Source organism: Sorghum bicolor, chromosome 6 (assembly GCF_000003195.3).
Source record: "Sorghum bicolor cultivar BTx623 chromosome 6, Sorghum_bicolor_NCBIv3, whole genome shotgun sequence".
Taxonomy (NCBI): domain Eukaryota; kingdom Viridiplantae; phylum Streptophyta; class Magnoliopsida; order Poales; family Poaceae; genus Sorghum; species Sorghum bicolor.
Window position 1 is genome coordinate 56,326,325 of NC_012875.2, and position 26,161 is coordinate 56,352,485.

The 26,161-nt window shown below is 42.4% G+C and overlaps 5 protein-coding genes across 6 annotated transcripts; 1 reads left to right on the top strand and 4 right to left on the bottom strand.

The window, feature by feature from the left end:
* On the bottom strand, positions 89–3,618 carry LOC8072345 (uncharacterized protein At4g15545). The gene is made up of 10 exons (XM_002448483.2): positions 3,161–3,618; positions 3,000–3,068; positions 1,816–1,869; positions 1,626–1,695; positions 1,451–1,525; positions 1,098–1,346; positions 983–1,025; positions 826–904; positions 598–735; positions 89–512 (listed from the first exon to the last, which is right to left on the bottom strand). Exons 1-9 carry the CDS (start codon positions 3,440–3,442, stop codon positions 643–645), a joined length of 1,014 nt encoding a protein of 337 aa, XP_002448528.1. The 5' UTR covers positions 3,443–3,618; the 3' UTR covers positions 89–512; positions 598–642.
* Positions 6,081–7,869, bottom strand: LOC8073069 (translation initiation factor IF-2). Of its 2 annotated transcripts, none has more exons than XM_021462826.1 (3): positions 6,987–7,869; positions 6,806–6,908; positions 6,081–6,644 (listed from the first exon to the last, which is right to left on the bottom strand). In XM_021462826.1, the coding sequence occupies exons 1-3, from the start codon at positions 7,440–7,442 to the stop codon at positions 6,610–6,612; spliced, it is 594 nt and encodes a 197-aa protein (XP_021318501.1). In that variant the 5' UTR covers positions 7,443–7,869; the 3' UTR covers positions 6,081–6,609. The 2 variants fall into 2 exon arrangements, with proteins under 2 accessions (XP_021318501.1, XP_002448529.1); XM_002448484.2 differs by having other exon boundaries at positions 6,178–6,644; positions 6,806–6,886; positions 6,987–7,741.
* LOC8074702 (protein unc-45 homolog A) lies at positions 8,280–10,777 on the bottom strand. The gene is made up of 4 exons (XM_021462567.1): positions 10,379–10,777; positions 9,293–9,481; positions 8,633–9,180; positions 8,280–8,559 (listed from the first exon to the last, which is right to left on the bottom strand). The coding sequence occupies exons 1-3, from the start codon at positions 10,562–10,564 to the stop codon at positions 8,785–8,787; spliced, it is 771 nt and encodes a 256-aa protein (XP_021318242.1). The 5' UTR covers positions 10,565–10,777; the 3' UTR covers positions 8,280–8,559; positions 8,633–8,784.
* On the bottom strand, positions 13,502–21,307 carry LOC8074703 (probable LRR receptor-like serine/threonine-protein kinase At1g56130). Its single transcript, XM_021462664.1, has 24 exons — positions 21,042–21,307; positions 20,751–20,937; positions 20,551–20,622; positions 19,538–19,609; positions 19,387–19,458; positions 18,932–19,003; positions 18,737–18,808; positions 18,574–18,645; positions 18,038–18,109; positions 17,881–17,952; positions 17,730–17,804; positions 17,541–17,612; positions 17,371–17,436; positions 17,217–17,282; positions 17,048–17,092; positions 16,890–16,954; positions 16,407–16,792; positions 16,103–16,301; positions 15,532–15,693; positions 15,334–15,452; positions 14,909–15,119; positions 14,596–14,827; positions 14,349–14,499; positions 13,502–14,163 (listed from the first exon to the last, which is right to left on the bottom strand). The coding sequence occupies exons 1-24, from the start codon at positions 21,184–21,186 to the stop codon at positions 13,756–13,758; spliced, it is 3,165 nt and encodes a 1,054-aa protein (XP_021318339.1). The 5' UTR covers positions 21,187–21,307; the 3' UTR covers positions 13,502–13,755.
* LOC110436220 lies at positions 24,613–25,859 on the top strand. The gene is made up of 2 exons (XM_021462666.1): positions 24,613–24,971; positions 25,160–25,859. The coding sequence occupies exons 1-2, from the start codon at positions 24,694–24,696 to the stop codon at positions 25,746–25,748; spliced, it is 867 nt and encodes a 288-aa protein (XP_021318341.1). The 5' UTR covers positions 24,613–24,693; the 3' UTR covers positions 25,749–25,859.

Below are 26,161 nucleotides of genomic sequence, written 5' to 3' on the forward strand. Positions count from 1 at the left end.
TCACAACTAATACTACCAGTAAGGCATCCCACGGACATGGATACGGTGAAAAATCCAGTTCATTAAAATGTCCCGTGAGGCCGTGATATAACCCAACAAAAAATCACAATCACATAGTTCATCGAATATCTCAGTACAGAATTACAGAACAATTTTTCCGTTATCATATCCATTCCGCATACACTTGGCAGTTAGAACTGCAAAGAACAGTTTTATACAGCTTTCTACAAAAGGAACTGGGGAAGGCACCTCAACGCTCAAGACATTTGCATTCGAATTTACAGCAGAACACAAGCAGGGAGACCCTTTTTTTTTTACAACAGAAGTAGGAAGACTTGAATGTCAGGGAATGAGTTTGGCCAAATTTCCGGTAGTTATGAGATTTTTCCTTTTAAGTCACTGCTCCAAATTATTGGGAATGAACACCTCAAATTAAGGTGGACTATACAGATCTCTACAATGTGATCTTGAGAACCTATGAAAGGGCATCGTTTATTCCAACAGATTCTTCCCTGTAAACAAATGGTATGAAGCAGACATGATTAGCCAACCAAAATATTAGATTCCTTCATTGTAAGAGAAATAGGATGAACGAACCTGCTTCATTTAGAGATAACAAAAAATACTGCTTCTGACAAATTCTCATGATTGGTTGCGATTAAGCATATTCTGGAAAGAAATGTACAAGTCTTTGTGTTCTGCTCCAAAAATCTCTTCTGCTTTTGACAGGGTGTCCTGCAGATATTAGTTAGTTAAGCAAAAAAACATCACATGACATGTTTTCCAAGTTTCTGTCGTAATGAAAACAATGGTAGATTACGACACCTCTCGTGATTGTTTCTGAGCATTGAACTCCTTGATATTGGCCAAAAATGCTCCAAATTGTTCGTAAGAAAGTCTTGTCCTGGGAGTTGAAGGCACAAACATTAAGAGAGAAACAAACTAACCATTGCTACAAAAGGTAACCAGAATAACAACTAACCGTGCTTGTCGGAAGAATTCCTTCCCATCTATACGTGGCCGCCCTGGAAACAGAAAAGAGTCAGTGTATGCATCTTTATTAAGCTCCAATATGTGTCACATTCACTGTCTCGAACCTGTGAACGAATGGCGTTGAGGAGGAGAGGTAGGTGCTGAATACTGATGACTTGATGATCCTTGCCATGATGAAAATGTCAATTGGCTCTCGGATCGAGTTTTTGTAGGAGAAGTAGGACCAGATAAGAACTTGGGAGAGGGTGGGCCAGTTGAATAAGCTCGGGGAGAACCACTAGAGGACGAAATCATAGGTGTTGAACCAGGAGTTAATTTTGGAGGCATATATGATGTGATTGAGAACTTGTATCCTGTAAAAGTGTAAATTCTTTCAATGTAAGTTGCTGGGCTAAAAATATGTTAAATACATTAATCTAGTTTAGCTGTTCACTGTTCAGTAGCGAGAGTGAATTACCTCCACCATGGACGGATTCAGTCATTGTGGATCTGCTGGAGGTATCTGAAGAAGTGTTACTGCTTGAAACTTCATCTATAGTCATAGAAAACAAAATGAAAGTGTATCAGGCATGTGGTTACAGTTATTGTTTAACAGAAAATGCTGTCAAAACTGTAAGGATGTTGAATGACACCTTTCCAAGACGGGACTCGAGCTGTCAAATTATCTTCTCCGTTGTGATCTTGACTGGTTTCAGACAGTTGCTGTGAAATATGCCAATAAAATCATTTTCTAACACATAAGTTCCCGCAGAAGAGAAGGCTTGAAAGGTAACAATAAATTTTGACTAAGAGTGAAAAAAAGATTTGATCAATACAACTCACCAATAGATTATCTTCACTCAACGATTTCATCAATTGTTTCTTAAATGCCTCCAACTGCACAGAACGAACAATCTCTGGTAATTCGGGTAACTAGTGAAGTGCGTTTATCATGTAGAATAGAAGTACAGTTTGACAAACTTCATGCTGGTTAGAATTCCTTGCCAGGCTCATGCACAGGGGTGGAGACAAGGGGGAGGACGAGCAGGGGCCCATGCCCCCCTTATGAATGTGAAACCTCCACCGAATTTTTTGAAATTCAAATGAATTTTGAAATTTACCACTGCTGCCCCCCACCCCCCATAACATTCAAAAAATTAACTTCCTAGCTCTGCCCCTGCTCATACATATGACATCATACAAGGAAATGGCAAATACACGGACAAAAAATGTTCCAGTCAAAAACTTCACAGCCAATTATTATAGTTTCTGCAACACTATGCGTGAAACTGCAAAGTAAAGTAACTGACAGTAAAGCAGTAACTGAACCTGCCTTTATTTCTATGCTATTTATCTATTGAACCAGTTTCCACAAATCTGGCTTGACAATCTGATATCCATAACATTGTGTTAAAAATTATTTATTACCAGAGAGCTTCTCTAAAATATCATCAATTTAATCTGCACACAATTTCAATGTCTGCAGTAAAATTATCTATTTTCCAACTATACGAAATCCTTAACTAAGACTGAAAGATATAAAAACACCTGCAGTGTGACAATTTTGTACCCAGCCGAAGTTGAACCATCTGACTAAAGTAATAAAAAAAAATCTACTGTGTTCTTCAAATCATCAACAAATCAAAGGCTGTATTTCTTCCATCACAGTAAGTCAGTAATCATAAAACATAAGACATATTCTCCACTTTGATGACGACTACACTATAAACAAGGCTAGACACACGGGTATCATCCAAATTCATAGCAATGAAGTGTTTGTCCTATCTTTACCAAGTGTCTAAAATCATGGACTCATAGTCACTGAAAAGCACATCTCTGACATACACAAGCAAACAACACTAAAAGATGAGTGCCTGGTCAAAGTCACCAACAATTCCACCAACTGAACACTCTAAACACACCTCTAATCAAAATTTGCAGGCTAACACAACAATCCATGCCAAAGCCAAAACTTGTAACCAGAATTGAGAGAATTCGCACTACAGATGGGCCTAGAAAGCTAGTACCTTTGCCAAATTTCTGGCTAGCTTTTTGGTCGTCGCGGCGAGCGAGTCCCTTTCCTTGGCCAGCTTCGCCTGCGCGCCAAAGGATCAGAGCACAATTACAAATCATAATTCTGCGGGAAGGATTCCGGCAAAGGGAAGGGCGGGGACGGGGGCAGGCTTACGTTCTCGTCGAGAGCGGCAGCCAGGCGCGCGTCGGAGTCGGCGAGGCGGGCGCGGAGCTCGGCCTCGGCGCGGTCGCGGTCGGCGAGGTCACGGCGGAGGCGCGTGGCGTCAGCCTCGAGGCGGGAGACGCGGGACGCGATGGCCATGGAGGTGATCTTCCGCGCCACGTCCAGCTGCTCGTACGGGTCGGTGGGGATCACGGCCAGGATCTCGTCCGGAAGGTGGAAGTCCACGCCCGGCACAGCCGCGGCCGCGGACGCCGACGCCTCGTGCCTCGCCATCTCCGCCGCCGCCGGAGGACGAGCGGGTGCCGGGGTGACGCTGGAGGACGAGCGGGTGGCGCTGGCGGTGGTCCCCGGCGCCGGGGAAGAATAGGAGTGGAAATTAAAGTTTTTTTTTTTGAAATTTCTTTACGGGTATACGGACGCGAACATGTGGTTTGTGATGGGGATGGGTTTGCCTGGCTGTACACTGTTGGGTGTTCCTTGTCATTTTCCCACTCATTTTTTCTCTTTTTGTTGCTTTGGATTTTCTTTGTACATCCTTTTGTTCCTAACCTCCGTATTATTGTTGATGAGTTGGTAGGAGCTACACTTATTCCTTCCATGATCAAGAATGTCTAGCATCCTTTTCCTTTTCAAAAAAAAAGATAAGTGCTGGCAGCAATACTATTATGGTCTTGTTTAGTTCCTAATTTTTTTTGCAAAATGGACAATATAGCAATTTCATTTGTATTTGACAAATATTGTCCGATCATGATCTAAATAGGCTCAAAAGATTCGTCTCGCAAATTACAGACAAACTATATAGTTAGTTATTATTTTTTATCTATATTTAATGTCTCTATGCATGTGCCGTAAGATTTGATGCGACGGAGAATTCGAAAATTTTTGTAATTTTTTTGAAACTAAACAAGGCTTATATTGAAAAAAGGAAATACAAGCAAAGCAGTACGGAATACAACGCAAAGCTGTATTTGTAATAATTTTTTAAAAAATACTTGTATAGCTACTAGATCCTCTTCTGTTTTTTATAGGCACCCCTTGAACTAAAAACCACATATTTGAGTACAGAGAATATCTTATTTATTCTCCTACCAACGTACATATCAACATATCAACATGCTGATGTAGGCCTGTTTGATTTCCTTGCTAAAATTTAGCTGGTTAAATTCTAATTAATTTAGTAGCTAAACTTTCAACACACACAAACTAAAAAAAGCTAAAATAATTTAGTCCTATTAGTCATCTAAGAGTAGCTAAAATAATTTTAGCCAACTAAAATTTAGCAAGAGAAACCAAACAGGGCCTGAATATATGTGATGCGTTTTGGTGACTAAGGCCCTGTTGCCCCTTGCTAAATTTTTATCGGCTAAAATTGTTTAGCTACTTTTGGATAAATAGTGAGACTAAACTATTTCAGCTTATTTTTAGTTAGTGTGTTTGAAATTTTAGTTACTAAAGTGACTACAATGAAACCAAACCATAAGTAGTTTCGTATAAAACTCGTACTTATTATTTTCTTCAACATTCGAATGTCTTGAAAGAAAGAAAGAAAAAGAAGAAAAGATGTGCAAAGGTGGAGCAACTGTGAGTGACAGTAGCACTCTCACGGAGTGGACTGTCCATCTTCTACTGGGCCGGCCTAGCAGCGATCACTGTGAGTGAGGAGTGAATGGCACTCTGTCACGGAGTAACGGGCCAGGCCCAATTCGCGTCGCGCGGCCAGCAAAGTGCGCAGTGAGACAGTTTGGGGGCATTAGCAGTTTTAGTACCACCTCACTACTCTAGCTCAGCTGTAGTCCAAGTGAGAAGCATAAAAGAAGGGCCAGGGCAGCCTTGACAAGGCACGCAGCTGCGCGGTGCACACAAAGCGAACTATTCTTTCGCCTTTTACTAAAGAATACCGTGTGTGCGCCGCAAATAGCAGCATACGCTAATTTTTGGAGGGGATTCTCCTTTTTGGAGGGCCCCACAAATCAAATCAAAGTTGTCTTCAAAAAATTGAAATAAAATTTTTAAAGTCAATTAAAATTTTAAAAAATAAAAAATAAGAATGCAAGTTCTTTCGTGGGAATTCTCTATTTTTGGATGGCCTGCACAATTCAAATTAAAGTTGTTTTTCAAAAATAATAAACAATTTCGAATGGTTAAATTAAATTAAAAAATACATTCTTTTGCGGGGACGCAGGATGGAGTAGGTCAGGTCACGCCAGGACTGTGTGACACTGACTGTATACAAAGCCATGCTGCCACAGCTTATGCAAGCTGAGAAGCTCATCCTCCCCTATACGTATTTGATAAAATGCAAAAGCGTGAACCACAATACTCTTACTCATATCTATGGCTCATGAAGGCAACAAACAAGCTCCAATCCCTATTTCCTGCCTCTTTCATTTTACTGCAACTATTATAGAAGATCATCCCAATACAATTTCTTTAGGCCTGTATATTACCTTCAAGAAATTGAAAATGATGAGCATAGCTTGCAGTTCAATTGCTTTCCTTGAGCTATAATATAATATCCATAAATAATTTTGTAGTGGTGCAATCTAGAGCTCTTTCTCTCTGCCCAATTTATTCAACAAGGCAAAAATTTATAGTCAATAAAAGTCACTACAATTTAGCTAAGTTCATTCACTTTATTCATCTTGACCTCTGTAACATGACCCTAACCTTTTGTGTCATACAGTTTTTGGAGAGATTAACAATCCTGATGTATTTTATTGTCTAGAGAAAAACATTATAACTTGAACTCTGGACTACTTATGGTTTTTTTTATAAAGACTACTTTTTTTTTGGAACATATAACAATGGACTACTTATGGTTGGTTCTTGCATGAGGAATAACTGTACTGTGTGCTGAGTGGCATAAACAGGACACAAAAGAGCATACTCCATGTAAGTTGCTGTATGGAGCTGAATTTTAAATGACGTTTACACATCTCCTGGTAGGACCTTGTTTTGATGTTTCTCATCACAAGTTATTCTGAAAAGTACTTTAAAAGATATGGATATGATCGAAGATCTGCTGGTAGGACCTTTTGCTGGATGGTAAATAATATACATAGATTATCGCTGTGCAAGCATCTCAACTATTTAGCTGGTGCATCTCTTCGTGGTCAAATTTGAGCATCTCGTTAGATCTCCTGATGGGATTGTGCTGGTGTACACTGGCCCAATCTAGTGGAGGCGCAGCAACGCCACGCTCCTGTTTTCTAGTTGTTGACAGTAGAACCTTTGTACATCTCAAATATTCCGAACTAAACACTCAAACAGGCCATTTGATTTCATTCAAAACTGACGATTTACACTAGGGGGGAAAACAGAGCCACAAGCAAACGGAACCAATGGCACAAAATCAGAGGTGATCTCAGTTGTTTTTGCCGTCTCTGTTATCCCCTCCGGTTACCTCAGATTCCTCATCACTACAGGCTCCTGCTGCATCATCAGCCTGCAATTCTGATGCTGTCGAGATGGAACCCTGCAACATGCGCGATAAACGGCAATCAGAAGTCAGGGCATTTCAGCTACAAAATGAAGCAGTCCATTTTTCTCAACAGATAGAATCCCGGAGATTTCCCAGCTACTGTGTCTTGTATAAGCAAAATAAAATGAGATTCAAGAAGATGAATAAGCATTTACCGTCGAACCGGAATGAGCAATAGTGGCTCCCCTTCGCTTCCTCTCTTCCTTGGATCTCAGTGATTCCACCGGCGTGTACACCTGCCAGCCACCATGACGTCGTCTAATAAATTACCAAAATTGATAGCAAAATCAGCGATCCGTCGCAGACACAGAACGCCACGGCGGGCGGACTTTTTACCTCAGGCATCCCGATGAGGCGCATGAGCTCCGAGACGAGCCTCCGCTGATCCTCCGCGCGGCGCTCCCACTCCACCGCCGCTCGCTCCATCACCTCGGCGCGGCTCTCCATCTCCCGCTCCGTCTGCTCCCGCGCCGCGCGGAGCCGCGCGCGCCGCTCCCGAGCCTTCTCGAGCTCCTCCGCCAGCGACACTTCTGCCACCCCCGCAGCCGCAACAGACACGCCGCACTGGGCCGGGAACAGCGGCAGTGAAGGCAAAGCCGCCGCCGCCGCCGCCGGCGGCCCCGGCCTCGTCCCCGCCCCCGCCTTTGGATGAGCTCTGGGCGTTGGCGCAGCGGTCTTCTTCCCGACTACTACCGTGGACGCCGCCACGTTGGTGTCCCGCGGTTGTAGCGGCCGCCTGACCGCGGCGCTGGCAGCTACGGCCAGGCCGCCGCATTTCGCCTCCATCCCCATCAGCCTTAGCCTTCGAATGAATCTCAATTGGGAATGATTTGAGTGATTGGTAAGGAAGGAAGGAAGGAGGTGTCGTTGATGACGAGTTTATTTGTTGGGATCTGGTGGACTGCGGGATTCGAATTTGAAGGGAGGTAGGAGAGGAGAGCGATGGGGTGAAATTGAAATAAACTGTCTAACGGCTAGTAACTTTGTCAGTGGAGTGGGAAATGGACGGTCTTCCAACATGGTTTACGGGATAGGCGGGTCTCACAGTCACAGCAGTGCGGGTGCGGTGCTGCCGTGCCGGTGTTGGTGATGAGCTGATGACCAACTTTCGCTTGAATTTGGAGGCTTTTGACGAAATGTTCCGGTGGGTTGGGCCGCTTTCGGGTTTGAACTGAATATCTTCCAAAGGTTAAAGAAAAAAAGAGTAGAGGAGCTCGTGATTAATTTGGAGATTGAGTAGAACTGGAGTATACACACGACGGTGTGGTTTTAGTTTTTTATTTAAGCATGAACTGTTTGGTTTCCCTTGCTAAATTTTAGCTAGCTAGCTACCCTTGGATGACTAATGAGACTAAACTATTTTAACTCATTTTAGTCAATGTGTTTGGAACTTTTTAGCAAGGGGAACCAAACAGGGCCTTAATGTCCAGAGTTTGGTGTAAATTTTGCCATACGTCTATTGGCTGGAGGGTATGTTCAGTAGAGTTTGCAATTCAAAACTTTATAATACCGGTCCAGAGTTTGGTGTAAAAATTTGCCATACGTCTGTTGGCTGGCTTTTTGGTCACTGCATATGTACACAAATTGGTATTCTGCCACACGTTGCGCTGAAAAATGTGACAGAATACATGATTTGAAACTGATGAAAGTATTTTTGCATAATAACCACATGGTTCATATAAAAATAGGTTCATATAATCGATGACATGAATGTGCAGGTTAGGTACACAGGTTCAACCTTTCGACGTGATCATGAGACTGATCCTAAATTGAACTAGACTACTAGAGTGTTAGCTTTGGATCTTTGTACACTGTTTACTTTGCCATCATATCCATCCCCATTGCTTCATACAATTGCTCTCCTTGGACTTGAGAGCCATTGTGAGACAGCTTTGGACAAATCAGGAACCTGCACCACAAAGCAGAGTAAATATATGTACTGTTACTTAAAATTTGTATGACTGAAGAAAAATGCGGACTACCTGAGCTTATTTCTGATTCAAGCAAATATCAACCAATATATAGCTGTTCATTCCAAACAACTCAACTAAAGATGAATAATTGGCACCCTGGTCATTGGGGGATCCTGTTAGACTATACACAGACCACACTCTGAATCTATTGCCAACCCTGTTCACTTTACAGACCGCACACCAACAGTTCTGACTTTAAACTTGTACTGTGGCAGCTCATCTTCTTCTTCATCGTCGTCATCTTCACTTGAATCGTCTTCAACTTTGTCCCATTTTGAGTAATCAAGCCCTGAATGGCCCTTTGGTTTTGGGATGGCCTCCCAACCCTGGGGTTTTGAAGGCAGAGCGGATGGAACCTCAACCTTTTGAGGTTCAGTTGCAGGTTTTCTATTGAGAATCGGTCCATTTGAAGGTTTGTTCTCGAGAACAGGTTCAGTTGCAGGTTGGTTAGGCTTCGTGATAGAATTCTCAGTCTTCTGAACTTTTGGAGGAAGTTCTTCCTTTTCTTCTTCGAGACAAAGAGACTCCTCTTCACACTCAGGAATTGGGGCTAGTGACTTCAAAACAGTACAGCAGATGGGCAATAAAATAGGTCAGCTAAGAACACGAGGCACAATTAGGTGAGGATGTCAGGGAGGTTAACAAAGGGAGCAAAAACTGAAAACATACTAGCTGTGTCTTCAATCGTGCCTGCAGGTTCCGATATACTTCAGATGACGGATTTATCTCAATGAGCCTGTTGACATCAAATAGAGCTGACTGATAATCTTTCAGAGTAACGAGAGTCTGGGCACGTAACATCAGAGCTCCGGCATGCTCCGTATCCAACTCAAGGACAGATGTACACTCTCGTGCTGCCTGTACCAGATATCACAAATGGAGAATTTAGTGTTAGAAACAAAAATGATAATATAGAAAAGGGAACCAATAAATGATGCCATGATGCCTGCAGTACCATACGATTCCAGAGGAATGCAGACTGCTATTTTCACGGTCAATATAAATAATAACTATGGCCCTTTACTAGCTTTCATTGTCGATCATCCATTAAGCATTTGGCCGTCCCTCAAATTTCAGGTGCCCAAATCAAGGGAATCATTTGAGTAGGGCCACTCATAAATTTCAGGTATCCAAGTCTTTTTTTTTCGATACCATGCCTAGCCTGTTTTCTAGTACTTTTGCTATTTTTGGTAAGGCAACAGCAAGCAAAACATAAGCACTGCATCTTCTCAAGTCGATTCCAATCAATCTAATGGATTCAGTTGCGTCTTAGAACACAAATTTTACCAGCAACTGAGATAAATGTGGAGAGATCACCATAATAAGCAAAAGCTAGACTGAAGATTTGAGGAGTTTGGACATAACAAATTAACAGGAGTACTCAATTAACAGTATCACTACCTGCACACAAATGCCTAGTGTCACAAGTTCCCCTTGCCATCCACAGTCAAAATTGAGCATTCATATTGTTCCTTAAAGAATGGAACTCATCCACAGTCCAAATATGACGACCAGAAAACACAATCTATCTATATGAGACCAAAATCGCAGGAGCCCTGAATCCGGAACCAAACAGGACACCTGTATGGCTGAAAAAAAAAATCGACCCTTTGTACCAAAACTGACACTTGGAAGCGCCAGAGGAGCGCCCCTCCCCCGCAGTCACCACCGAGGCGAAGTCAAATCAAAAGCAACGACGCAATCCGCCAAGGAAAGCAACCGGAACGCAGAGCAGGGGGAGCCAGGAGCAGGTACCTTGTGGAAATCGTGGAGCTTGAGGTAGCAGGCGGCACGGTTGCTGTGGAGCGCGATGCGCTGCGCGGGGCCCCGCGCCGCCGCCAGCGCGGCGGAGTAGAGCTCCAGCGCCTCCCGGTGGCGGCCGCCCCGGTAGAGCCCGTGCGCCTTCTCCACCGCCTCCGCGCCCGCTGCAGCCCCCGCCATCGCCCGCGCGAAGGACACGGGGACGAATGAATCGGAGATGGGATTTGGAATCCGGGGGGGATAATCACGAGGGGAGGAGGAGTGAGACGAGAACGAGACGACGACGGAGCGGAGGGCCGGAGGGGAGATTTTGAATGGGGACGGTCGGGGTGGATGCCTCGGGACAGTTGCGGGTTGTTGGGTTTTGCTGCCCGCCGCGACCGCGCGAGGAACACGGCTCCAGGCTCACCTGGGCCTGGGGGTTACCTGTTGGCTATAGCAATTGACGGATTTGCCCCCCCCCCCCCCCCCCCCCCCCCCCCCCCCCCCCCTTTCTTCTCGTTAAATTAAACCACGAACCTCCCGAGCTTCCTGGATGCCTTCGCGCAGGAGAAATGTGTGTGCAGATGTTCTGCATGTTCAGGTCTCTATTTATTTTGATGACCGACAAGAAAAGTTACTTTGATTCGCAAAAAAGTGGTTTTTTATATAATTAAGGAGCGTGCACAGTGCACTATTTAAGTCATGCGCGTATTTTCAAGTGGTATGAACATATATCTAGGCCTTGTTTAGTTTCGAAAAGTGAAAAAAATTCGGAACTGTAGCACTTTCGTTTGTTTGTGACAAATATTATCCAATCATGGACTAACTAGGATCAAAAGATTCGTCTCGTGATTTACAGCTAAACTGTGTAATTAGTTTTTATTTTCGTCTATATTTAATATTTCATGCATGTGTCACAAGATTTGATGTGACGGAGAATCTTGAAAACTTTTTGATTTTCAAGGTGAACTAAACAAGGCCCTACTCAGGTTTTGAGTCTTACGTCTGGCATGGATATGATCATGTGCTTCTAGATTTATTGTATGAACTATGAAGAAATAGTGTTATCTATTTGTAGGTGACATGGTCCTTGATAATTCCTGTTTAGCATCGGAAGATGAGTAGATGAATAGTTTCTTATTTAACATCCAAAGATAGAAAAAGTTTCACAACTTGGCATCTAACACCGTCAACTGCAAGCGAAAGGCCATTTTAGCCTTGTTTCGTTGTTTTATGTGTATAGTGTAGCCGTGTAGCCACATCAGTATGTTATAATACTCCATATTTTACACGATACTCCCTCCATACCGGTACTCCTAATTCATATCGTTTTGGATAAAACTTGGATCAAACACCGAGAATATAAATTATAAATAGCTTTTAAGTTATTGAGTTTGGAAATGTGAAAACCATATAAACAGATTTTTTTTTGAAAAGACTTTTACAAAAAATACACATATATCACTTTCCAATAAATATTTTTGTAAAAATAAGAAATCAAATTTATGCTTTCAAGACCATGAGTATGGAGGGAGTACTATTTTTGTGAGATTGAACATTTTTTACCAATATGATTTTTTTTAGTCCATGATTTTTTTTGGCATTAGCAATTTTTTGCATAGATTATTTATGACGGTACAATTTAATAGAATTTGATGTACGTTTAGTAATTTAAAACAAATGATCATTGTCCATGTAATTTGTACTGTCATAAATAATTTGTACAAAACAAAGTTGTACTTCCAAAAACATTCATGGTCTAAAAAAAATTATACCATAAAGATTGTTCAATGTCAGAAAAGGAAAATTTATCATTCAACGCTAAATAAGAAACTATGTCATATTCCAATACTAAATAAAGGAACTTTCTCTCGATAATAAACGTTGCAGGTTATAAGCACGTGTATTTATAGGTGTGAAAGTGAACGTACCTAAACGTTACTATGTTAACGTGCGTCTGTTTTGGAATAGAAAGAGTGCATATTGTCACGGATCTCTGATGGTCCCGTAGTCTCTCGGTTGTCACGGATGGACGGAAATGCTAGCTGTCGTTGAGCGCGGTTGATCCTACCGTTTGTTGTTGCTAGCTAACGGTACTCAGCTTCCTTAGCTGCTAACACTGATTGTGCTCTCCCCGTCACAAACCATCTGATTAGCCCATGTGACTTCGCGCCACGCCGTGTTAGTGATCTATTTTTTTTTAAAAAAAAGAAAGAGAGAAATTAAAGATCAATGACCTAAACAAATCAAAAGGGGCCGGTGGGAAGACATGCATGTGGATGCATGCACCACATTGCACAGCTAATACTCGAACTCGAATATATCTATGATATCAGAGGAGGGTGAAAAAGGCGGTTAGGAACAAAGCAGAAATAGAAAGGCCAGAGCCGTGTGACGGATCCGGAAAGGTCAGCCGGACCGGTACCACGCCCATTCTCAGCAGGGGAACGTAGGTACGATGCTATACTATGGTACTTAGTTCATTCTAAATCATAAGACGTCGTCTTATCAAAATTTTGTGTAAAATATTATTTTTTTATCATAACTTTGTCTATTAATAAAAATTCTTTAAAAATAAAATTTGACTATGTCTATATAATTTTTTTGAATAAAATAAGTGGATAAAATTGGGATAAAAAAAGTTAAATGTTTTGTAATTTGGACGAAGGATGGAGGGAATACTACATCCCTTGGAACGTTCGTCCGGGTCTCCAAACTCCAGACGTCACGCACTCGCGCGGCTACCGGCAAGCAGGGCGAGGCAGGGCCTGTCGCCGGCGCAGCACACGCCATCCCATTCTTGGCGGGGACGATGACGAACCACCGCCACGGAAAGGAACGCTTGCCATCCACCGTACGCGACGTCCTAAAACCTGCTGCCATTTCAGAGTGCGAGTGCCTTCCAAGACGAATCTGGCCGCCTCACATTCAAGTACTCCCTCCATCCCAAATTGTAAGTCATTCCAAGAATTTTGGAGAGTCAAACTTTTCAAAGTTTGACCAAATTTATATGATAAAATAATAATTATTATGATACCAACTAAATATCATTAGATTCTTCCTTAATTATATTTTCATAGTATACTCACTTTACGTTACAAATCTTAGTATTTTACTCTATAATTTTGGTCAAACGTGAAAATACTTTGACTCTCCAAGATTCTTGGAATGACTTACAATTTGGGATGGAGGAAGTAGTAAATTCCTCCCAAGATCGCCCATCTATATATATATATATATATATATATATATATATATATATATAGCTGTAACTGTATATAGCCACAGAACCAGAGCACAGCATCGTCCTAAAATCCAGAAGAATGATGACGCCACATGCATGCCAGGTCAGCCTTCACGTACGTTTCTACGGGCGGCTAGCCTAGCTGTCACCTGCCCTCATCGATGATGGATGTGAAGAGCGGCGACGGCACCACGGGCGTCAGGTCCCCGCCGGGCTCCGGGCTCGCCTGGACGCCGCCGGACAACGACGACGACACTGGCTGGTGCGTCGACGACGACCCCACCTGGCTGCTCGTGAAGCTGCCGCTGACGTCGTCGGCCACCTGCTTCACCTGCCACTCCGTGATGTAGCTCGGCTTCGCCACGTCCTCGGTCGTGTCGGCGTCCCCGGTGAGCATGGCCACCACCCTCGACATGGACGGCCGCTTGTGGGGCGAGCCCTGCGTGCAGTGGAGCGCCACGCGGATCACCCGCAGCACCTCGTACCCATTGTACTCCGTCAGCTTCGGGTCCACAAACTCCAGCGGACGCCCGTTCTCGTACAGTTCCCACACCTGAAACACAGTATCATTCAACGATTTGTTTAGGAGGATGCTGTGTTATTACAGCACAGTACAGTGTCTCCCCACATTCTCTGAATTGAGATTTTTTTTAAAAAGGAACTCTGATATTGAGAATTTCCAGTGACAAACTGAAGTTCAGTGTATGGCATATATATATTTCACTCTGATGATCTTACCCTTTCAAAGATATAAGTCGTGTCTTCCTCCATCGTATTCTGATAGTTTGATTCACCAGCAACAATCTCCAACGCGACCACGCCAAACGCAAACACATCAACCTTCTCAGTCATATGCCCTCTCATGGCGTACTCAGGTGCGAGATAGCCACTAGATGATGATACCAAGAGAATTAACCAACTGCCGTTAGCTCCATCACATTTGCTAATAATACAAGTACAAAGGCGAGATGAAAAGTACACTTACAACGTGCCGGCAACTTTCGTGCTGACGTGAGTCTTTTTGTCATCGTAGAGCTTGGCAAGACCAAAATCAGAGATCTTAGGGTTAAGATCGGCATCGATCAACACATTACTGGCCTTTATGTCCCTGTGCACAATGCGGACGGTCGACTCCTCGTGGAGATAAGCTATACCTCTTGCTATGCCCAAACATATCTCAAACCGTGTCGACCAGTCTAGATTCAAGCTTCCCTTTCCTGAATATCAAAGTTTTAAACATATTGAATTTCTGCATTATAGTCGCGCTCTTTGTCATACAAGAATGGATGAGGTCATACCAAACAACGCTTGATCAAGGCTTCCGTTCTCCAGGTACTCATAGACCAGCAGTGGTGTCTTGCTCTCAAGGCAGCAGCCGTACAACCTCACGAGGTTACGGTGCTGCACTCGAGAGATGGTTTCTATTTCTGCGGCAAACTGCATCTTTCCCTGATTAGAGGATTGGGAGAGCTGCTTCACTGCCACCACTCTTCCATCACTCAACTTACCCTGCAAGAAAGTTGCACTTCTTTACTATTATGCAAGGTAACTCATAACTCAGGGCAGGTTTTGCTTGACTTGAAAAGCATCAGTTTATGATAAATGTCATAGCGTGACTTTTCTGTCTATTGAGATCATAAGGAAGTAACATTTAAGCCTTCGTAAGTTCAGACCTCGAAAACAAATCCAGTTCTATATACACTAGATAACTAGAATGACAAACCTTGTAAACCGATCCATATCCTCCTTCACCAAGTAGGTTACTAGAACAAAAGTTTTCTGTAGCTGACCTGAGCTCACTGTAACTGAAGACATTTGGCCTTCCAACTATGGTATACAATTCTGCAAGGTTCGGGATAGCTTGTTAGCATACTTTCTGTTTGCAGTCAAGCGCACACTGTAATATTAGTATATCAAGCACCTTCTAGCTCTAACAATAGCTTTCTCCTTTTCTGACACCATAAGAAGATTCCGGCCAGTACGATCAATGCAAGAACTGAAACACCAACTACAACTCCAACAATCACACCAGTTTTACGACTGCTCTTGCTGTCTGCTGAACTACGGACTGTAGGGACGAAATCTGAAGAAGAGTTCAGTTAGTTGAGCATAGAAAACCTTATATAAACAAAATTGAGCCATACACAATATTTACAATAGTTACAATTCCACCAAGTAATAAAGAGGATAATGTGCAATCTCAGCCCTTACCATGGGTGTTTTATGTTCTGCTTTTGGTATGAAATGTCATAATATGCAGTTACAACTGTACAACATCATAAATATACCATGGCGACATATTTCCATGTTCTCATTCTTCTATTAAAGATAACAGTTTTTTCATCCGAATTTAAAATTTCATATCATGTATACCACACTAACGAGTCTATTTTTGTGTGGCTACACTAGTATATTGATTGATACTTCAAAATGTCATTTGGGCAGTAGTATAACTGCAATGTAGAACAACCAGTTTAAGTTCAGGTGAGTACTTGGAGTTGCACTCAGGGCTGATATTGCAGGACCATAGTATCCCTTATAAGGAATGCAACAAGTGCCCTTGCCAGCCCAGAAGAGATGAATCTCAAGGAAGTTTTTGGTTACTGGAACAACATACTGCTTCTTAACAGCAGTGAAAGATTTCCCTCCTGCTGCCTTTCTAATGTCAAAGTTCTGCTCCTTGCGCTCTCCCTAAACAAGCATGAAGTATCAAGCACAAAAGTCTATATCTAGAACAAATTATATGATTTAAAAGCATCAGATGCCAGCCAGAGATGATGGTGATCTAATAGCTACCTGGACATAGATATCGAAAACCCTCCTCCCTCTGCTTCTCCAAGACTGCATGTCTGGAAAGTCAACCTCTGCAAATTGAAGTGTGACTGTGTAATTTCCATTCTCAAGTCCAATGCCATAGTATCTCAGAGATGATGGTGACATCCTTGCTGTTTGGAACAGTGCAGAGTCTAGGGTGTTCTCGAACTGTCGTGAACTGTAAATGATGTAACTTCCATTGGGTGCATCTGCATCCAAGAATAATCCAACGCCGCTAACACCCCATGTAGGTGCACCCGCAACGTAGTATGATGCGGCTCTAAGGTCTGCATTGTCAGGCTGATAGATGGAACTATCTGAACCTGATATTGTTCTACTACCACCAGAGTCCACCGCAAAAGAGGCAGCTGCATCCAATTTATCAGAAGTGTTTAGCTGGAATATTGCAGATCCAATATTACAAAATAGATACATGCTCGAAATTCCAAAGGGTTGAAGCATTACACTTTGGAGAACCAAGGAAACAGGGAGTACTACGCTGAAGACAGTCCAATCCCCATGGCAAAACACTGCAGATGAAATGTTTTACTATTTAAGTTCTGATTACAAGCTAAGACGGGAATTTATTTTTATGCTAGCCTTGAGGATGAACTGGTGCTCACCTGTTATTGGAGCTGCCCATCACAAAGTCGTTTGCCACCAAATTCCTTAGTACAAAGTAGAATATATAGGGAGAATTTAGCTACTACTGTTGTATTCAATCAGGCAGGCTTTGTGTGCAATAACTAAGGAGTATATTTTCATGAGAGAAGTTTCAGAACACAAACATACAATTGCAATTTTTTCTCAGTAGCCCAAGAAGGAAAGTTTCCTGAGATATGGTTGTATGAAAAATCTCTGTGAAAAGGCGGAGAAAAAGGTAGCTATTAGATCAATAACATATTTCATTGAACACAATTCCAAAACAAAGAGCATGTGAACATACAGATTGGTCAGTGAGGGACTTTTTGTCGCAGGCAGACTTCCTGAAAGGCTATTATTCCCTAGAAATCTGATTCAAGTAGAATATTTGCAAATATCAGCAGAAGGTTAACAAGAAAGAAAAACAGATATCCATTCAAACAAATCATGAAAACTGCAGCAAGTAAAACTTACAAATAACTAAGAGAAGGAAGATTCAAAATTGATTGAGGTATTTGTCCTGTGATATTGTTAAAACTCAGGTCCCTGTGAGAAATAAGAAAAATAGCATTAGACAACAAAAGGAAAAACATCATCTCAAAGTTGAGCTATAATATAAATGTGTCACTCGATTGTGACTTTCTGACAAGGGACCATGCTTACAATAAGTATAGATTTACAAATTTGGAGAAGTCTACTGATGCTAGTGTATCAGATATCTTTGTGTTCCTCAGCACTCTGCAAGATGGAACCTTGAATAATTAAATGTCTAAGCTATTAAACTGAAAAAAAAAGTGGAGGGAACATGTCATACAGTTCACCCAAAGATGTCATGTTGTCAATAAATGCCAGTTGAGAGCTTCCATTCACTATATCGCCTATTCTTCTGTTACATTGAAATGATCGATGCCATGGTTATTATCTTTGCAACGATAATAATCCTACAATCACAGAAACTACTAGGGACTCACAATTTTTTTAAGTTGACAAGATTAGAAAGACTTGAGGGAATGGGGCCTTGAAAAGAGTTCCCTTGGAGCCTCCTGTAAGTACATAGATATTTATTAGAGAAGTAATACCTATGCTGGTTCCTCATGACAAATTAATTATAAAATAACAGATGATGTAGGTAAATATGCAAAAGCCTTGCACTTCAGAAAAATGAATGACTTTCCTTACTATTGATGTAGAGAAAACAATTTGAAAAATATTGAAACCTTAGTGGTTTTCAGATATACTCCCTCCATCTCAAATTGTAAGTCATTCCAAGAATCTTGGAAAGTCAAAGCATTTTTATGTTTGACCAAATTTATAGAGAAAAACACTAAGATTTGTAACGTAAAGTTAGTATATTATGAAAATATAATTAAGGAAGAATCTAATAATACTTAGTTGGTATCATAATAATAATTATTTTATCATATAAATTTGGTCAAACTTAGAAAAGTTTGACTCTCCAAGATTCTTGGAATGACTTACAATTTGGGATGGAGGGAGTAAATCTTACAGTTGGGTCAAGTTAGTCAAACTCCCAAGATAATCAGGAATCTGCCCACTGAAATTATTGTCTGATGCCCACCTGGATACCGACAAGGATGGGTAAGATTATTAGCTTCTACCTCTGAAGGAAGAGCAAATTTACGAGGTGCTGTCTGATTTTACTAAATTACAAGATTGACAGGTTCTTCAGTTGGGACAATGTCGATGGCAGAGGACCACTGAAGTCGTTACTATCAATGTATCTGCAACTCAAAGATGGATAACATTTTTCAGTTAAGTCATGCATACAGTTATCAGTTCAAAGAGTGAACAAAACATAGATGGTTATGTAGAACACATGTAAAGCGACCAAATAGACAACTCACATCTGTCGAAGTTTTGTCAGTTTCCCCAGCTCGTCAGGAAGTGTGCCGTTAAAACTATTCGAGCCCAAAGCCCTGAAAGAATTAATGAATTAAACTAAGTTAATCCAAAGAAATGTTCAAATGGAAGTGCTGTTAAGTACTTTTTGACAATTGAAAATTCAAAATGCGGGTAAATGTTTGATTGTGACAACGCACATTCTCTTCCGCCAGATTCTGACTTCCACAATATTATATTAACTCTAAGGAAACGATATTATAAGATTATACCCAATATACGGCCATAGTATATGCAAAACTTCAAGCACTTGGCATACAGCCTCGTGACTTTCTCATGTCATTGAAAATCAAGTATAACCAGGACAACAGATGCGTCACAGTAACTGAACGTTAACATTAGTCAGAGAATATCCATTTTTAAGACTAAGCAGGACAATAACATGATTGGAGAATCTTACAGTGATAAGAGATTGGTAAGATTTCCAAGCTCCTTGGGGACAGGTCCAGATAGTGCATTGATGCCCACAGTCCTTGTGATTTTCAAGGAAAAGAACGTAAGATTGCTTGAATGCAGGAACTGCAGCACCATTTTGAGTTCAGAGTATTTACATGGATTCCAGATTAGTTAGCTCTCCAATGAATGCTGGTAATGGCCCATAGAAGTAGTTTTTTCTGAAGTCCCTGAAATTTTAAGCAGCGTTAATCCTACATGTTCAAGCGATAACAGGACTGGCTGAATACAGTTACTGATTTTGACAATCAACATGAATCTGAAAAACTTTATGTGCACTGCAGATTTCGAGCCACCTTCAGCTTCAATTTAAGTATTTAATGCCTCAGGCAAAAGCGATTTTAACCAAGCAAACATTGTGAGCACGGCGTACCCCCAACTATGAAACGAGAACATAAATGTGTGGTCATGGACACTGACCGAGCCACAAAAAATCAGCAGGCAAACAAATTAGCCAGTGTGCTTGTGGCCTCTGAAGAGAAGCAGGTACAGAGTACAGACACAACGATGAGCTGTACCACTATCCTATTCCTGGGTTAGAACTAGCTTGGAATTGCGGGGATATTCTTCATAAATAAAATAAAATAGAATTTGCGGGGTCATCACAAGCTACCGAGCTTGAAATCGGAACACGAGCGGAGCACTCCTCGTCTGTCCGGAAGGCAAGTGACACCGCTCGGCCGTCTGCACTGTCGAATGGCAATGGTATGCGCCCAGCGGCGGCGGCCGGCGACCCCTCCGCCATTTCGGGGGCTGGGCTGTTTTTTGTTTTTTGTTTCTTTTTCTTTTGAGGGATGGGGAAAAAGTTTTACAACTTGCTAATGGGCTGGCTTGGCCCAACAAGACTTGTTAACTACAGGCGGCAGTTTGGTATTTTTTGTACAGAAATAATCCTATTTGTGGCAAAAATTCGTCGAACTTCAACATGAAAAGTGGCAAAAATTTGTTGAACTTCAACGTGAAATCTCGTGAACAAAGTTTGGCATTTCTACAGAAATTATCCCATTCATGGAAAAAAAAGGGGACCTTAAGCAGCTGGCAAATAATTGAAGGGAAAAAAAAAAGAGAGTACACGCCCTAGACTGAGAAACGAGCTTTAGGCAGGACATACAGCTTAACGAGGTGAGTGAGGTTCCGCAGCTCCTCTGGTATGGGACCAACCGCGTCCAGCGTGTTTATCTTCCTGCACCACCACCACCATTGGAGGGGGAAAAAATTCTGATGAACCTGTCCTCAAGCAACGAGCATGGACATTCGCAAGCAGCAGCAGCAGCAGCTCTGGAGTGGAGAGTGGACGGACACGGGACTCACAGTCTGGTGACATGGCAGAGCGTGTTGTTCCGGTCGGAGCAGTCGCACTTGATGGCCGGGTTGAACGCCGGGTTGTCGTCGATGGACGTGTCGTCCGTCGCCGCGCCGCTGCAGGGGTTCCCGCTGATGTTCCACGACGGCGGCGCGCTCAGCCCCAGCTTGCTCAGGATCGCGTTCACCGCCGCCGCTGTCGTCCAGAGCCAACAAAGCCTCTCATCGGCACACGAACTGGCGAACAACCATCACTTAGACTTGCAGAGCAGAGCTCTGTCGAGCGAGACACATACATACCTTCAACCGGATCAGTCTGGGGCGCCTGCTGAGCCTGCGCAGCCGCCCTCCAAGAACTCGGAAGCAGCAGCAAGAACAGCAGCACAGGGGAGAGGGAGACGCAGACATGGAGGAGGCCGCAGCCGCTCAGCCTGGGCTTCCTCATCTCTCCCTGCTCGGCTGCTCGGAGCTTGCCCCGCCCCGGCCCCTCTCTGCCTGCTCACTCTGCTATCCCTTCGGATTTCTCTGAAACAAGTGGAGGATCGAATCGAACCGATCAGAGGAAATGGACAAAAGTGTCACGGAGAGCAGCTATATATGGAATCGTGCAATGATGACGCAGAGTAGGGCATAGTGGTAGTAGCCAATTTGCCGATATGAAATTGGCGCCACCACTGTACCTGTACTACACTACACTACTAGAAAATCGCAAAGGCGGCAGCTGCTACTCTGGCAAGCTGAAGAAAGCCAGGGCACTGATCAAGCTTAGGCCTTGTTTAGTTCGCAAAAATTTTCAAGATTCCCCGTCACATCGAATCTTCGGTCGTATGCATGGAGTATTAAATATAGACAAAAATAAAAACTAATTGCACAGTTTACCTGTAATTTGTGAGATGAATCTTTTGAGCCTAGTTACTCCATGATTGAACAATGTTTGTCAAATAAAAACAAAATGCTACAGTGGCCAAAAACCAAAAATTTCGCGAACTAAACAAGGCCTTATTAGGTGGTGATTGCTGATGAATTAGCTGGTCATGGGTGGTGTGGTTTCACATTGGGACTAATCATTGATGAAACAGCTCAATTTTAAAGGACCCAAGTTGAAGGGGCCTGAGTACCTGACGTAAAGGTGACACGACACAGGTCCAATGAATCTGTAGACTCCTGCGGTTCTGTGCTTATAAAAAGTAGACTGCTCAGTGTATCATTTATGCTAGTCTTTAGTTTTTTCGTTGACGTCGTAGAAATTTCCCAAGTTTAGGCCTTGTTTAGTTCCGGAAAAAAACGGATTTAGCTACTGTAGCACTTTTGTTTTTATTTGACAAATATTATCCAATCATGAACTAACTAGAATCAAAAGATTCGTCTCGCGATTTACAGACAAACTGTGTAATTAGTTTTTGTTTTCGTCTATATTTAATGCTTCATGCATGTGCCGCAAGATTCGATATGACAGGGAATCTTGAAAACTTTTTGGATTTCGGAGTGAACTAAACAAGGCCTGTTTTCTGTCCATTCTAATTAGGTGCATTCTTGCCATGTGAGGTGATTGTTGGCTTCAAATATACAATTTGGCGGTACTACGTTATGTTTACCTGCAAATGGTGACCTTTATTTTCTTAATAAATTTTCTAATCATACTAGTACTAGCTAGGTGAAAATGATTACATGCTGCACACATGAGGTGTAACACGTGGATATCTGCATTCCTTTACATGTGGGAATTTTTGGCTCTTTACATGTGGGAAGTTTTGGTTCTTTAAACGTGAATATCTGCATTTCTTTACACGTGGATATCTGTATTTCTTTACATGCTACATAAATGTTTGCTTGTTTGAAAAGTCATAGCTAAAAGTATTGTTCGCTGATTTATTATGTATGAGAGAAAAAATATTGTTGGTTGGTAGAAAAAATACGGCCTATAATACAAGCAAACGGAGTTTCGTCCGTAACGTCGTCATCTGCCGTTAATCAGTTTTAATTTGTGCGAATTTGCCGGTTTGCCACAAATATCAACACAAAAAGATTATGCCACACCACTTGCTTGGGGATTATGCGTATTAGGGCACTCACAATGCAAGACTCTATCACAGAGTCCAAGACACTTAATTACATATTATTTATGGTATTTTGTTGATGTGGCAGCATATTTATTGAAGAAAGAGGTAGAAAAAATAAGACTCCAAGTCTTATTTAGACTCTAAGTACACATTGTTCGAGGTAATAAATAACTTTAGACTCTATGATAGAGTCTGCATTGTGAGTGCCCTTACTCTACTTTCCATGTACCTTTCCAAGATCCAGAAGGCTAGTAGTGCAAAAAAAAAATACAAGTGGATTTGATAGTTTATTGTCACTTGACACCAATTTAACCAATTATGACTGATGTGTCTGATGTTAGCAATTCGGCCCAGTTGCGAGTTGGTGGGGAGGGGGTCAGCAGACGGCAGGAGGATAGCTGCCACCCTGGTCGGTCGGCAGGCCCTGTAACGTGTCTCATGCTACACTGTCGACACGGGGCCTGAAGTGTCTTTGGGTTGGGCCGGGGTGATGAAGCCGCGGCCGCCTTGTCCGTCGGGACTTGAGCCGGAGAACCCAAGGGAGATCATGCATGCATGGACGTACAATTAAGGACGCGGTGGAGAAGCGCCAAGGAAAAGGAAGCCACCGGTGACGCCAAGAGGCCGGATGGCCGCGGAGGACAGGGCGGAGAGGCCAACCAGCAGGCGAAGGGCGCCGCGGACAGGGGCACAGCACAGGGACAGGGCGTCCCGGGCGGGAGAGAGGGCGAAGCAATATGACAAAATACTATATGGAATCAAAAGAGGGCCTATATGGGCTTGTTTGGATCACTTGGAATAGGTGGAACAAATTTTAATTAGACTAAAGATTTAGGTGACTAAATATGCTAAGGTCTAGTACTTTGGATACTAAGACTAAAAATGAACAAAAAATAGGACAAAAGACTCATTGCACCTTTAATCCATATAACCATGCATATTGGTCCATGTTTACTAACTAATGAAATAAATGGTTAGTTACGTTGCAAACTAAAAATTACTTTACTTCTCGTCCACCTGTTTAGAAAGGCGTAACTACCCATTATTTTACGAACTAAAAAAAAAGGCCATAATACGCATTTCTTTGTTACGTCGTTACGCCAGCGCCCGCTTCTGGTTATTCACGTCACGTTCTGTGTGCTGGCGTAGTAGCATGAAGATATGTATTTTAATCATCATATAATGATGACAAATTAAACGAGGAAAACACTGGGCTGATTCATTCTAGCCTGGACACAGCATCAAAGGCCGCGTCTGCCTTCCTAGTAAGCATTAAGATGTTTTTTTTTTTGCGAGACAAGCATCAAGATGATTCAGTAGACGAGGCCTACCCTTGCATGAGAAATAATATAATGCCAGGGGAACAAAAGGAGGATCGATTGTATTTGGCAGAATTTTTTTTGCAAAATGGACACCATAGTACTTTCGTTTGTATTTGACAAATATTGTTTAATTATAGACTAATTATGCTCAAAAAAATTATCTCGTAAATTACAAGTAAATTGTATAATTAATTTTTTTTATCTATATTTAATGTTTTATGTATATGCCGCAAGATTCGATATGACGGAAAATCTTGAAAAAGTTTTGCAAACTTTTTGGTAACTAAACAGCCGCTAAGTTGAAAGAGTCGCTCGTCCACGATTCTGGTGCTATAAATAGTAAATAGGGTCTGCGCCATCCGTTAGCGCCACTTCCCCGACCGAGGACCAGCGGCAGGCTCGACTTCCTGGGCACCCCCTTGGATCTGTGGATCGTGGATCACTGCAATGGCCTCCTCTTGCTCGACTTTGAGCGGGTGGTTAACCCTGCCACGCGGCAGTGGGTGCGCCTGCCTCCCCCTCCCTCTCCTGTGACTGTGACGGAGGAGGAGGAGGGCCATTGCCTTGTGTATGATCCCGTCGTGTCACCGCACTACGAGGTGGTGCTCATACACTTGCTTCCTCGACTGCTGCTTGCTGCGGACTCGGAATGGCCGCCGTCGCCGTACACGACGCACGTCTTCTCGTCGAGGAGCTGGAGGTGGGAAGAGAGGTCCTTCGTCCGCCAAGGGGTGCCCGCAGGGACTATTGCCGACAAGCTCCCCGGAAGCCGACTATATATACGAACGCCACTCCGTCTATCTGCGGGGGAAACTCTACGTCCACTGCCAAAACCATACTGTCATGAGGTATCCATTCGCTCTGCTGCCATTTTTAATTTAATCTATTATTCCCCCCCTCTCCCCCTGAACATAATTAATCTACATATATACTACCTGTTTATATTTATCTTATTATTAATAACATATATTTATTAGTAACATTACAGCAAGTAGTTTCCTTTTCCTTTACCCCACATCTTATCATCATTTTGCAGGATGAACTTGTCAAATAACAGTTACCGAGTGATTAAATGCCCCACAGTGAGCCAAATGGCTGGTGTTGGTGTTCTTTCCTTGGGGAAATCGGAGAGAGGGGTGTACTCTGGAGTACCTTGGAACGATGGATGGCCCCGATTTCAAGTGTGGTTTCTTAACGAATCAAGCGAGCAGATGGAGTGGATACTGAAGAGCAACATCAGCCTCCAAGCAGTGCTACAAAATTTCCCCTTATTAAGTAATCACAACATTATTTACGGCAGCTGGGCCGTTACCTCTAATAAATCTATAAATGAGCATGTGGAGCGAGCAGGGGCTCAAGAGGAATTTGAATGGGACTCGGACGATGGTGTTCTTCTTGAAACCAAAGATGATGACGATGGAACATACTACAACCGACAAACATCTTTCCTCGGATTTCATCCTTTCAAAGAGATTGCCTTCTTTAGGGTATCACGCTCGAGAGTGGTATCTTATCACTTGAACACCTTATACGTTCAATACCTAGGCATACTAAATGCACATTCAGTATATAAGTCATTTCCATACACATCCTGCTGGATGGGGGAGTTACGTGAAAACAATTAGCATTTGGGGGATTTGTATTGGTTTGGAACAATATATGTCATGTATATGATCCGCTGTTTTCATCATTCTTCCATATAAATATTATATTGATTCCTACCGTACTTGTGGTAATCATCAGAGTACTGTGCCTACGCCTCCAGTTTGTATTCATTGATTTTCTGGTAGTAATCTTTTGCTTTCATTTTTGGGAGATTATTAATTAATATAAATACAGCGCGTGTTCCACCTGAAGAACATGTACGAGTCTTGCAGGATAATTAGTCCACTTGATTTTTGCCTTGAACTGATAGTTTGGCCTTGATTTTTGCGGATGCATTCGTCCACTTCTTTGCCTGGTTTGAGTGACAATATATTTATATATCTCTGTTCGGTTGGATAGATCAAATGCGATAAAATGGTCTTATCTAAGCAAT